The sequence below is a fragment of the Selaginella moellendorffii genome, unplaced genomic scaffold (genome assembly GCF_000143415.4).
Source record: "Selaginella moellendorffii unplaced genomic scaffold, v1.0 SELMOscaffold_5, whole genome shotgun sequence".
Lineage (NCBI taxonomy): Eukaryota > Viridiplantae > Streptophyta > Lycopodiopsida > Selaginellales > Selaginellaceae > Selaginella > Selaginella moellendorffii.
The window spans coordinates 179,991-193,457 of record NW_003314266.1 but is presented as its reverse complement, the minus strand read 5'-3'; the positions used below and the strand labels follow the sequence as shown (position 1 = coordinate 193,457).

At 42.1% G+C, this 13,467-nt stretch overlaps 1 protein-coding gene and 1 pseudogene across 2 annotated transcripts; one reads left to right on the top strand and one right to left on the bottom strand.

Moving 5' to 3' along the window:
- The first annotated feature begins 6,934 nt into the window (after positions 1 to 6,934).
- On the top strand, positions 6,935 to 7,581 carry LOC112344604 (annotated as a pseudogene).
- A 1,116-nt stretch (positions 7,582 to 8,697) lies between these two features.
- LOC112344541 lies at positions 8,698 to 13,347 on the bottom strand. 2 transcript variants are annotated; one of them, XM_024669400.1, is made up of 13 exons: positions 13,053 to 13,347; positions 12,870 to 12,968; positions 12,502 to 12,803; positions 12,288 to 12,452; positions 11,940 to 12,227; positions 11,594 to 11,891; positions 11,317 to 11,538; positions 11,209 to 11,259; positions 11,073 to 11,155; positions 10,955 to 11,023; positions 10,568 to 10,888; positions 10,195 to 10,513; positions 8,698 to 10,123 (listed from the first exon to the last, which is right to left on the bottom strand). In XM_024669400.1, the coding sequence occupies exons 1-13, from the start codon at positions 13,336 to 13,338 to the stop codon at positions 10,071 to 10,073; spliced, it is 2,556 nt and encodes an 851-aa protein (XP_024525168.1). In that variant the 5' UTR covers positions 13,339 to 13,347; the 3' UTR covers positions 8,698 to 10,070. The 2 variants fall into 2 exon arrangements, with proteins under 2 accessions (XP_024525168.1, XP_024525169.1); XM_024669401.1 differs by having other exon boundaries at positions 11,317 to 11,532.
- Positions 13,348 to 13,467: the final 120 nt, after the last annotated feature.

Below are 13,467 nucleotides of genomic sequence, written 5' to 3'. Positions count from 1 at the left end.
CAAAAACCATCAAAGAGAACAAAAACCAAAAACCATCAAAGAGAACAACCATTATGAAAGATCATCAATTATCCCATCAATAAAAGACATGCATAATCATCGTCAAAGAAGGAATCCACCATTCCAAAGAACAACGAATCATTCTATATCAACAACAATCAAGCAAAACCTCTGACAAGGATAATTGACCATCATAATTGATAGTCAATCACCACTAATGATTGCTAAATGCAAATACTAACTTCAACATCAAAGCTAAAGAGCAAAATGCCTTCCCCAACAACTTCTAACAAATGAAACAATGAGCATAAAATTTAAGGAACCAAAAGCTTGAAGAAGTCTATAGCCAAGTTATGTTTAGCAATGATCACGAGTCTCGTATGAACTAATTTCAATACTAAAGAAGAAAATCATGGTATAACCCATAACATCCTCCTCAACACATCCATAAACTAAACATCATAATGCAAAGCTAATGAAGAACATATATGCATCAATCCAAAGCCAAACACAACAAAGTTATACTCAACAAGTGATCATCAAACCAATCCTCCATGAATCCATCTATAGCAAGACGTAATTCACTTGATAACAAGCACAAAAAGAACTATCAATGATCAATATATATTTCAACTCAAATCCAATAAGGATTCAAACATTCCAATATTGATCACTAACTCTTTCTTTAGTAGAGTTAGCATATAGTCTACGACTGAATCACTTTTCAAGGAAAAGCTTAAAGCTCAACCCTATTAAACAATCTCATCTAGAATATAACTAACTCAAACTTGCCACTCAGTTCATTTGAACGTCAACATAGTTGCTAACTAGCGAATGCATGAATGCCAATAATATAAAGCTACAACTAAATCATCAACACTATCTTCATCAAGACTAATGAAACTCAATATCAACCCTAAAGAGAGATATCTTATTTCACTCAAATCTCAATATCAATATTGTCAATGACAAGGCATCACTTCAATGCTATCAACACTAGAACAAAGTTAAAAGAAAGTAAGAGTGAATCATCACTCAAAGCTCTTTAGCAACTAAGTTAACCAAAGTCGAAGATACTTTACTCAATATCCGAGACTAATCCTTCAACAATACTTAGTTTCAAATAACACATCATCAAGGAGTGAATCACCACATCCAAGACTCGATAAAATCCAATACTATAAACTAAACACAACCAAATGATATTGATAGAGGTAGAGTCGACATGCCAACATGGAAAAAGCATGTAAGTCCAACGACACGATCCTCCACAACACCATCCGGTAAAGCAAATTTATCACTACTAAATCATCATCAAGTGAAGCAAGTGTCAAACAGTCCTTAACAAAGTTTACAAGCAATCACTAGTCATAAAGCAACCAACAATCAATCTCCAACTTGCTTTCCACAAAACCGAAATACTAAACTTTTGTCATCAAGTTATATACTTTGTTCAATATGAACGTAATACCTCATGTATGAGATAAAGGTTCATGGACAAGCACAAACTAAATGACCACTTGAATTCAACTCAACCGCGATAAGCCCACCAACATGTTTAACTAATAGCTTTGAGCATGCTTTGAAGAGGCTAACTATGCATGATCAACACTCAGCCTAAAATGAAAACCATGAGATGGACTCATGTTGGTACACAACTTTTTTATAGATAAAGCTATAGTACGGGTACTAACATTTTAACTGCAAACAACTAAGTTGGACATCACTATCCTTAGCCAAGGCACAAGACCACCAAGACCAAGTCAAAATCAGTGAGAGCTCACTACTCTCATAGAGTCCTACGAAATGCAAGGTGCAACTTACCACCAAGTATAATGCTACAGAAGAAAGGCACAAGAGTCATCTTTCTTAGAAAAGTGTAACAACCACGTTTTTACACCAATTCCAGACTTTATCCAACTCAATTGCTTTAGCCCCAAAAGTCAGCATCCCTTTTGGGTCGCATTATACAAACTACCTACTAAGGTCTAAACTAACCAAAGTTAACTTCAACCCCTTCACTAGTTTGTACTAACTTGCGAAAATGGAATGGTTTTCGAGCAAAATAATTAACAAATCAATAGAAAATTTATGAAAAATTTTCCATCCTAGAGAAAGAATGATTTTAAGTCTAAGAATACAAACTTTCAAGACTCAATCAACTTCTTCCTACCAATAACTTCACATAGGTTCACCTCAACACACATTCTCATGACCCATAGTATGCTTTAGCCTTGAACATCTTTTTGCCCATACTTTCGACATTCAACACCAACCACAAAATGCAACATGAACATCTTGAAGGTGGTTGAAGAAGAGTGTTAGTGCAATGTGGATATCTGAAGATGTGGTCTTCATGATTAAGCTTTGGATGATCCAATGTGAAGCCCAACACTAACAAAAAAAATGACATAGAAAATCAAGCTCTAAGGAAAACCCTCATCACTTGAAATAACAATGCTACTTCCACTAACACAAATGTTAGTGATGTCAATGCTTCAACTACACATCTTCTCCATCTAACAATCTACTCCAAGTGTTAACGAATCAATCGACAAGCTATAGCAAATGAATGCTATAACCTTTCCAACACCTCAATAGGCAAACTCAAGGAACTAACGTACCAACTACACCTTAGCATAATGGACCAACATTGAGAATCTAGTTAAAGCTATTACAATGCTACTACGTGCAAGTAGACTAGCTTCTCCATCAACCACTTTGGGGTTGATCATCATTTAACCAAGCAACTTCGTAAACACATTACTCATTATCACATGGATATGATATAAAATCACAATGACTTGATCATCAATCAAGCAACACCACGAGCAAGGCCCATACCACTACTACAAAGGTTTATGTGAGTATCAAATGCTAACTCGATTCGACAAAATGCAACATAAATGTCACATTCCACCGATAGAGATTTATAACACCCAACACCACTAACTTTTATTCACAACATGGACAAGCTCATACCACTCTCTTTCTGACCAAACTCAAAACTAATTTAACACCAAACTAATCAAGGAGCAATAGCAAGGTTCCCCAAAAAAGAATTGAGCATTGTAACCCAAGTCCTTCAACAACAAGCTTAGACAAAATGGTTTAGCGCTTCACTGCTATCCATCCCATAACTCACCACTTGTAAGACCATCATTACGAACATGCATCAAGGTAGGGACTTTTGATTGCATGATGTGAACACGAGCAATGAGTCATCATTTTGTTGCAAATCATCTTTTTAAAAAGAGAAAATGATTTACGTATTTGATCCTTCGTCCTTGACAACTCTCTTTTCGGTTTCATCTTTGACTAAACCTTAAGTTTGCTTTCACACTGCCTTTAGTCTAATCCAAGAAAAGTTTATGAGAGAGCACGGCAATGATTACTTGAATTAATAGACTAATCCCTATAATCTTGGTTGATCCACTTGTAATCATACATAGGAAGGATCCACTAATGTCGTGCTAAAAAGCTATGGACCAGCCTATTTACCACTCATAGCAAACCTAGGGAATGTTTACTTCTACCTATGGTATAAAAAACAACTCATGGAACCAACGATAGGCTAACATTAATCCTGCCAACTCAAAGTGTAACCTTGAGTTGTTAATGTGCCTCACTCATGAACCCAAGCACAAACTCGTGCTAAATGGAACAACTTAATCCCTCTTATGAGCCTAAGAGCACATAATAAGGTACGAAAGGAAATAAAATCCATACCTTAAGAACCATTCGAAGCTTTTGCACCCAAATGTGTACCCACTTGGATCATCATTTTTATCTCTGCATATGCAATGAGACTACTTGCTCAATCTCATTGAATAGTACTTGTTGAGACTCATCCTTTGATACCAAATGTAATGCACATGGTTTCTACCTTTTATTCTATGGTGATTTACCATAGGATAACATCATGAAGCTGAACCTAAACCCTCTTTGTGCCACGTGACAGATGGCACGTGTCACATATCACGTGTCCAAAGGATAGTGGTGTGGAACCTGAGGTTCAAGGCCTTGAGCCACTAAACAAAAGAATGGTGCCAAACTCCCAAGCATGGCGCCAAGGAGTGACGGAACCGGACCACGAAGCAACTCCCGAGCATATAACCAAAGGAGCGAAGGGACAGGAGCCCAGAGCAACTTGAAACAGTTTTGGAATAATCAGCATCCCAATGCTAGAACCAACACGCAAAACAGAGCCAAACAGAGTCTAGTGCTATTTTGGCATACCGGTGGCCTAATGTAAGGACATGGGTACTCCATCAGTTAGCATGGAATGGAACTTGGGTTTAAACCCAGATCAGACGTAGAATAAAGATAGGCATACAAGTGGGAGTTAGACTATGCCTCAGGTTAGTCAGCCATGCCCGACCTACCCATTATCCTTACTATACATTTGAAACCACCCACAGTCCCCCCCCCCCCCCCCCTTGAGGAACACATGCTTTGGGCTCAATCCTCCCTTAGTATCAAGAGTTAGTCTCTAGGACAAGCTCAAAACTTACTAAATATGGAATGTTCTTAGATTGCGAATTTGGACACAGGATGAACACCATTGTGTTCAGGCTGATCTCTACATTTTGTAGATATGCCAAATGAGTGAATCTAGACACTTTCCATAAATAGCATTTGGGACTGAAATGAGACTAATACAAAGGGCATGATAACAAAAGTGTTTAACAGACACGGTAAGCTGTCATTTAGCGATATTGAGGGACTAGTCTCAATACACAAGGGTTCTTGTCAAGTTAATGCAAGACAGAGCAAAAGAGAATTAAAAAGCCAGGCCAAGTATACTTGGCTAAATAGACACTTACAAATTCCATCCTTATGCTCATCCAGCTAAATATTGATGCAAAGTCCAATTTACTAACACTTGAACAAGAGGGATTAATAAAGGGTCCAACAATACCAACCTCTTGCCATCGTGGTAGTAAAGAAAAAATATTTGAAAGGACTAGCTGACAAATAACTTTCAATACCCGAAATCATATTCGCGAAATTTGACTTCCCATGTGTGGTGTTAAATGAAAACAAAGGTCATGAGTTCGAGTTAACACAAATCTTGGATGTTGACCAAAGGGAAGATGCAAAGGTAAATTTTGCTGATGGTTGTGAGTTTGAGTTAGTAATAGTCTTGGAGGATGGTTGGTGGGTAGACTAAGAAGCATGATGTATCATTTATTGTAGTGATGCTTTACAAATTGTAATGGCTCTCAAAATCCCTTATTTCAAAATTATAGCTTCAAGATTGGTTTGAATGTTTAGTAGTTATACACAGAGTTGTAATTAGTTCATCAGGATTTAATAATGAACTAATGTAACTTTAGATTCTCATAGCAATCTATAATTGCTCTGCAAAAGCTCTAGATGTTTCATTTGACTTATTATCATCACCTTACATTTCATCTTCTGGGGGGTAAGGTCTATATATATATATAAAATACCCTGCCTAAGTAATATGTTAATTATAGTATTATAGCATATAAACTATTTATTACTCACAATATATATCACTAACATTCAATAAATAAATAATAAAAACTAATAATTTAAAGAAAAATACATTTTCTACCAATCAAAATATATTGTTGAATAATATTATTAACTAATATAAAAGAGTGGGATCTCCTTCATAAACTTTAAGTGCATGATGTTAACAAAAGTATAAATTGGTTTGGAAAGTTTCGAATGCAATATATCTCAACAAACCAGTGATGCACTAAAAAAACTTTTAAAACTTATAAAACTTTAAACATAAAAACAATCATACTACCTATGATTTTGAGTTGGTAATTGATAATAAATAGTTAAGGATATAATTAATCAATGAGGGGTTAATGTAAGCTCTTGAATTTGGTCTTCTCAGGAGATTACTCAGCCCAATACTATTCAAACCCAAGGACGATTAACCCTAAATATCCCAAGACTATTAACCAATTGGAAAAAGGGGTGCACTTTTGTTTATAGGCCTTTTCCCTTTATATTTGAACTTTATAAATCATTTCTTGAGTTGTTCTCTTTGGTTGCTTACAGTTAAACCCCTCTAGAAAGCTCTTGGTTTATTCAATCTTTAAAAGTTTCCAAAAGTTTTCATTTAAAAGATTTTAAATTTTGAACATCATTCTATATTGAACCAATATCTTCTAGCAGTTCAAGGTCTTTTTCTACTTTAATACACATAATATATTTTCTGTGTTCCACATTAGCCAAAAAAAACTCTAAAAATTAATCTTGATAAAAATGCAAGTGAATCCATATGTAGATTTTAGCAGGAGGAGCCTAAGATGACTCTTGTCCAATCTCATTATTCAAATGTATAGCATAGAAAGTGCAGAAATAGAAGTCACCTTCTAATCCATCAAAGATCCCATGAAGGGCTTTTTCATCAAATAATTGCCTCTTTTCTAGTTGGTTTAAAAGAAGAAAAATAAAGTGCTAAATCAAGCACACAATATTGTTCTATGAAACACAATATAGATTGGGGATATCATCAAGGCCATGAAATTTTTTTGGGAGATTCCTTCCAAGGATGTGGTATTGTGGAGCGAGATCATGCAAAGCACACATATGTTGGGGATCTGGGTAGTGTGCTTCCAATGCCACAATGAAGAAACATCCAAGTGAGGATGTTTGGTCGCTATAGATCTTCCAAGAATCTCATCTTCTTGGTTGCACTGGAACTCAACCTTCCAAATCTTCCAGATAGATCTTCAAATTCTTTGCAAGATAAATTATTCATAAATGATATAAATTAATGTTAATATGGTTATTGGATAGTTTCAACTTACAATGATCAATGGATGAGGAAGGCCATGCAAGTCTAGTGTCAATTAGAGGTGTTAGATCGTCCTAGACCCTTTTTATAAACCCCTCTCGACAGTGTCTCAGGTCAAGGATAGTTCTTCATCGTTTCTCTCATTCCATGGCGGCAACAATGCAGGCAATTCTCATCACCAACTTGATCTTTGCGCACTCGCCACCCCCACTCGTCCTCGCTACTGACAAGGACATGCTCCAGGGCGTCTGTGTCACAGACAACAACAGCACTATCATCATCAATGGCAAGGTATGCAAGCCCATGGCAGCGGTGGTGGCTGAGGACTTCAAGTCGGGCTTGCTCAGGCCGGGCAACACCAGCAACAGGCTCGGCTCCGCCGTCAATGCTGCAAACGTTGGCAATTTCCCTGGACTCAACACTCTGGGCGTCTCGTTTGCGCGCCTTGACTACGCTCGCGGCGGTGTCAACCCCATCCACAAGGAACCGAGCTCCTCTTCCTCGTCCACGTGGGCTTTGTCACCACTGCACCGGATAACCAGCTCTTCGCTCAGACAATCAATCCCGGCGAGCTCTTCGTCTTCCCTCGAGGACTGGTTCACTTCCAGATCAACACTGGCAGAGAGCCCGCGGTGGCGGTGGCCGGGTTCAACTCGCAGAACCCCGGAGTCTCCCAGGTTGCCAAGGCCGTGTTTGGCTCGAACCCGCCTATCTTGGACGCTGTCATTGAGAGGACGTTCCAGATCGATAATGCTCTCGTGCAGAGGCTCCGGGAGCTCGTGAGCATGACGTAGAGCATCGTTTTCCATGGATTTTGTTGATTAATAACTTCAAAGGTTGTGTTGATCTACTCGGTTTTGTGCTCAAGATCATTGTAGAATAGCTTCATCCATAGGGCATTCATGTTCTCGAGGTGAATCTCTGACAGATGCGCTCGAAATACCATCCAGGAAGCTCAAGTTCAAGGATCTGCCCAGAAAATGGCAGCATCTTTTAAATTAATCAATTTAAACCTAATGGGCTACTGTCAAAATAAATGTTTAATTCAACCTTTAATTTATTGGCAAACTCTCGTACTCGCTGTTCCTTTTCAACCATTTGCTCTTAGCACTGCTCTTAGGAGAGATTGCGGCAATCATTGCGTCCGCCATCACCATCCCTTTGGGAGCATGGATCGAGCCTGTGAGCCTGGCGCAGCTGGAACATGCTTGCCTGCAAGCTTTTCCCTACGAAGATGTCGAGCTTTCCTTGTCTCAAGTCACAGTATCTGCCGGCCACCTATGGTGAAAACACTTGGTGACAAGAGGAAGTTGCAATATCAGAGATCAGCACCTGTTACGCCTCATCCACTCTGCCTGAAGCTAAAACACTTGCTTTGCAGCCGAGAAGAGTCACTAAAGTGTTGTGGTTAACAGCAATGGGAGCACCTGACATCTCCAGGTAGTTTTGGGCACGTAGTGATCACCACCGCCAAAAGAGTTCTCAAGTTCCTCATCGGGAGGAACAGCTCCAATGCATTAACGTTATAGGTGACTATATTCTTGAGTAACACCTTGAACTCCGCTTCTAGCATTTCCCTGACTCCTGTGATCCCAGCTCGCAAAGTAGAGCGACCAGAGCTTGCTGGATTTAGATCCTTTGCCTCGTCCAACCGTCAAGGTGAGCAAATCATCTCTGCCCATGAGCTCTATATCTCCGGTGTGAGTGATCGTTGGACACTTTCTATGGCAGGCCGCCCGAACGCGTACCTTGTTCTGAAAGAAAAGCTGATGAAAGAACAGTCACTTGCACAAGTGTTTCATTACCACCTCCCCAAACTCAACACCTTCCATATTTTCCTGCTTAAGCGGTCGATGTACTTGCACTGCCACCACAACATTATATACGGGAAGAATCGGTATCATTGCCATTCTCAGCTGGTCCAGAAGTTCAAATATGTGCGTCCTCAGATCGTTGCTGCCGCCAGTTTTTCCATCATCAAGGAGAAGCTAAATATCATCTTGAGCACCCTTGAGGTCTCGACAAAGTGGAGGTTGCACACCACTGGTCATGCTCGAGAAATCTGTTGAAGGATCTGTTCCAGCTTCTGCATCACCCTGGAGTTTCTACTCGACTTTCCAAACTCCGTAAAACCCTGGAGTTGTGCCTCAATCCGGAAGCTATGGTGCCTCAAAACCTGTCCTCGCGGCCTCAAAACTAGCTCGCTCCTTTCCTTTCAAGAATTTGCTCGTAGCACTGCTCAGGAACCTGTTAGAAGAGATAGCCTCCACCGCAGAGTGCTATACACGAAGGTGACCACATTGTCGTAAGCTTCTGGAATCCTCCGTAGCAGGCACGTCGGCCGAGCACCTGGACTCCTTCATTACCTCGTGAATCAGACGACGTTTCGAACGATCAGGCCTGTGAGCCTGGCACAGCATGCCTCCGAGCTTTTTTCCCTTGCGAAGATGTCGAGATTTCCATGTCGAAGTCACAGTTTGGAGAAACTTCCGTCTCTGGCACCGCGTCAAAGACTTCATACAAGTTTCCTGCCTATGATGGAAACAGTCGGTGACGAGAAGCTTTCAGCCAGAAGTTGCAATACCATACCAGCTTCAAGAGAACTACGCCTCATCCACTCTTGCCTTGGTCAAACAGAGCAAAACCGTGTAAATCTTAGCGTCTGGAGAAAGCCTGTTTGAAAGCCTGACGGAACTAGAATAAGAGTACAGCCTTGTCCAGGTAGTTTGTATCCTTTGTCAACCTCGTTGTCTCCAGAGGACTGTTGGCCGAGAATTCGAACCGGATCGCCATCTTCCAAAGCCGGAACATTTCTCTCTGTAGTTGCCGAAAGCATGCCTGCCGAGCTGGAGTAGATACATCTGTGAGTTCTCACGAATACCAGAGTTCCCGGCTTGCAGCAACACTCTGGCCTGGCGATCCAGGCTCGCCTAGTAGCCACACATTGCACATATCCAGAGCGTCGAAACGCAACTTGCTGAAGTCTATCCTGAGACCTTCCGAGACCCGCCTGAGCCTCGTCCAGCCGCTCGTAGCTAAGTCAAACCAACTGTTTGCAGCAAGCCAGCTGCTTCACTCCCGCAACTTGCTACCGTAAACTTCGTGTCGAAGGCAGCTCCAATACTTCCGGTGTTTCATTTGACCGTGATGACCCTTGAGGGAAAATAAAATTATGTCGGCTTCAATTATCTGTCACGGTGACAGCGGCGAGAGCTTGCTGGATTTTGATCCTTTGCCTCACGGCTGTATGGGTGCTGCATACGCTGAAATGGCCTTGAAAATGCTAGCACACCTTTTGTTCACCACCACTTGTCATAATAATCGCCTTCTCAATTCCTGTTCAAGTGTGTGTGTCAGTGACCGCTAAAAGGAGAAGAGAAAACAACAGAACAGAAAACCACAATTACCGGTGGCACAAAACAATGGTGTCGCAATGTCGCCCATGAATGTCAAGGCATCTAGCAGTTCTGCTGCTGCATAAGGCGTCAAATCATCCTCGTTCTCTGAGCTCCCAGGTTGATCAGCTTCACGGATCTCCACAAAAACAGCACTATCTCCCTGCTTATCGCTCACCAATTCGGAAAAGTCGATCCATCCTTCATCTATCGGCAGCTCTTCGATTTCTGGATATTTCTCCCAGCCATCCTCCAGGTCTCCAGCTGGCTCGTGCCGCATCAAATCTAAGTACTTTTCTCCTCCTGCGTCATTGAAGGCGGCATCCGAAAACTGCATAACACAAATTCAGGTATAACATCCATGAGAAACTGTAAAAATACTTACGTGTCTTGAACCACGAACTTGGCGCTCCAAATCCTCGGAGGAGCAATCCGCCGCAATCGATATCACCTCCAAGAAGTTGCCAGAGCTTTCAAGTTGATGAATGGATGGTGGCCTGCTCATTAAAATAGCACTGTTGTCTGACTGATCATTCAAGCTGGCCGCTTCTTGCTTTTCTAGAATGTTGTGACTTTCCCACTCATAGTTTTGCTGCTCGCTCGTGGCACTAAAAGGTGGAGCACCACGCCTTCGCAGCTCTTGTACCTCAGCTCGAAATTGGCCACCACGCAAAAGCCAAGCGTCTTTAAAGCCAGCGTATAGTCCCTGCATTCACATATTAGAATAAAGATCCAAAAAACATTGACTGAAAATTATTAGATTCAAACGTACGTGTAAATTAAAATATTTCCAGCCACCTTTTGACGCGTGAATAAGATTAATAAACATGTCAAAGACCTCCTGCTCAATTCAGAGCTAAAATCCACAAGGAATTTGGAAAAGTACTTACATCTGTATAAGCATCGTGATCATCAGGGAGTGTCGATTCCAAAGCACGAAAGCTGCTATGCCACGGGAAAGTAAGCCCCGACACTGTCAAAACAGTTAAAAACAAAACAAAGGTAAAAAGAATGAGAAAAGCTTACTTGTCTTGAGCGTGATCTTGCTGATGTCGATGACACCAAACGAGCACACCCCTGCAAACCAATTGTCGTCAATTATCGTAAAGAACGAAAATCTGAAGTGCAGCTTACGATATGGTTCATAAAGTGACGCTCGCTCGATCAGTGATGGATAAATCGGCGCCTGGAGCTCAACACAAGTCCCGGAGGAAAGAGTGCCACAAAACCGTAAAGAGCATGGAGGGCTTTCATCATCGTTGAGCAGCAGCCGAGCACCAAGGAACCAAGGAGCTTCTTGTTTTCCTCGCTCAGGCACAATGTCGCGATGTACTTCCCGCTCGCAGATTGCTGGAACTTCAAACCAAAACACTTGATAAGGATGATGCAAACAAAAACATAAACAGCTTACAGTTAGTAGTATTGTAATCTCCTTGGAAGTTGACGCAGACTAGCTTGATAAGCAGTGGGGTGATTGGAGGCTGCGGAATAACTGCGTTGAGTTTGAGCACCGCCAACTCAAACAGTGATGGATAACTCGGCACCTGGAGCTCCACACAAGTCCACGAGGAAAGATCACCAGAAAAGCGTGAACAGCATAGATTGTTGAGCAGCAGCCGAGCACCAAGCCGACCAGGAAGAGGAGCTTCCATGCCGCCGGTGATGCGAAGAACAGAACGAGCACCACTTGCCAGCTCCGGCAACGCAACCTATAGAAGCCAAGTGTTAATTGTGGAGCCAGGAAAAGATAGACTTACATTTAGCGGAAAAGAGTATGCTGGACTCGGAACCACTGAGCCAAGGAATATGGAAAGTATTCTTACGCTAGAGTTGTAGGACTTCGAACCACATCCGGGAATTAAGCCGGGCTCACTAATCACCTGGAGCGTGAAGATTGCATTGCTCCGTGATCCCTTGATCATCACCGATTGACGCTGCAGAGGCATAAAGTCTTGGCCGTAGAGTTGTGAGACCGATATGTCTTGATTGAGGTCGAGGAATGTACACTTGGCTTCTCTTGTGTGCTTTACCAGCGTACGTGAAAACTGCATGGACAAAGAGATTAGACAATGATCCAAGTAGACTGGAAAGACGAGAAAGCTTACCTCATTGGACCTGTTGAGCACACCATCGTCATGACTCTGCTGCTGAAGCAAGATCATGAGCAAACACTGTAGCTGGCCATAACCAACACAAGCCATGGCCATGCGTGACTCCTGGATTGAGCTTGCGGTAAGGAGCTCAGAGACAACCTCCAAGCGCTTGAGAAACTGCATCAGGTGTGTGTTAGTGACAATATGAAAAGCAGAGTGAGCTTACTTCATTGTCAATCTCCGGCAGTAACTGCGACTCAGAGCTCAAGCTGGATGCAGTCGTTATGTCGTGATGGCTTTGCTCTTGCTGCAGCTGACCAGGCATGAAAGCCGGGGGGATCACAAAGTCGAGCGTTGTCAAAGGCAAACGAATTTCCGAGGTGCTTGGAGGCTGTGGAACAACGCTCCGTGGCAGCTCAGCTAGATCAGTGTCAAGGGACCCGCTGTGAACCGCTGGCACCATTCTTGAGCTCTGGAAGTCAAGAACAACACCTGGCATCATTCTCGAGTGTTGGTAGTCAAGAAGGTCTATGAAAAAAAAAAAGAAACAAATCAAAGTCAGCCAGGCCCTGGAAGATAAACAAGAAAACTTACATTCGTAGTCACTGATGCGAGGAGCATAGAAGATTGGGTTATTACTCGATGGTCGTACAGCAGGAGTCCGGCCAAAGTCAATATTCCGAATCCCGGACACTGTAAACAGAGGTTAGAAACAAGTGGAATAAAGGTCAACACCAAAACTAAACACCCCTTTATAAAAAAAATGGAAATGCTTACTTGTCTTGAGCTTGAGCAAGTTGATGTCGATGCAGCAAAACGAGCACTCCCTGCTGGGCTGCGCGAAAGCTGTGAGTGTGGATTGTCGCCGCTGCGCGAAAACTCGTCGCCCCTTTGGCTGGTGCGTGTTGCGCTTCCAGAACTTGAAAACGAGGAGCGAGAGCACCAAGAACGAGAGCATGCCCAGCACCACAACGCACAGCACTAGCAGCTCCCAAAAGGACGGAGCCGCGGCTACGACAACTACTCCTTGGTAGTACCTTGGATTCGCGATGCGCCTCGCCATTTCTCGCCCTCCTCCCGAAATGAAAAGTATATGCCTAGAATAAAATTAGGGTTTCCATTAGGGTCGGCTGTAAAAATATAAACCGGATAAATTTTTTTTGCGAGAGATGCTCTTTAGTTATGGAGCTCC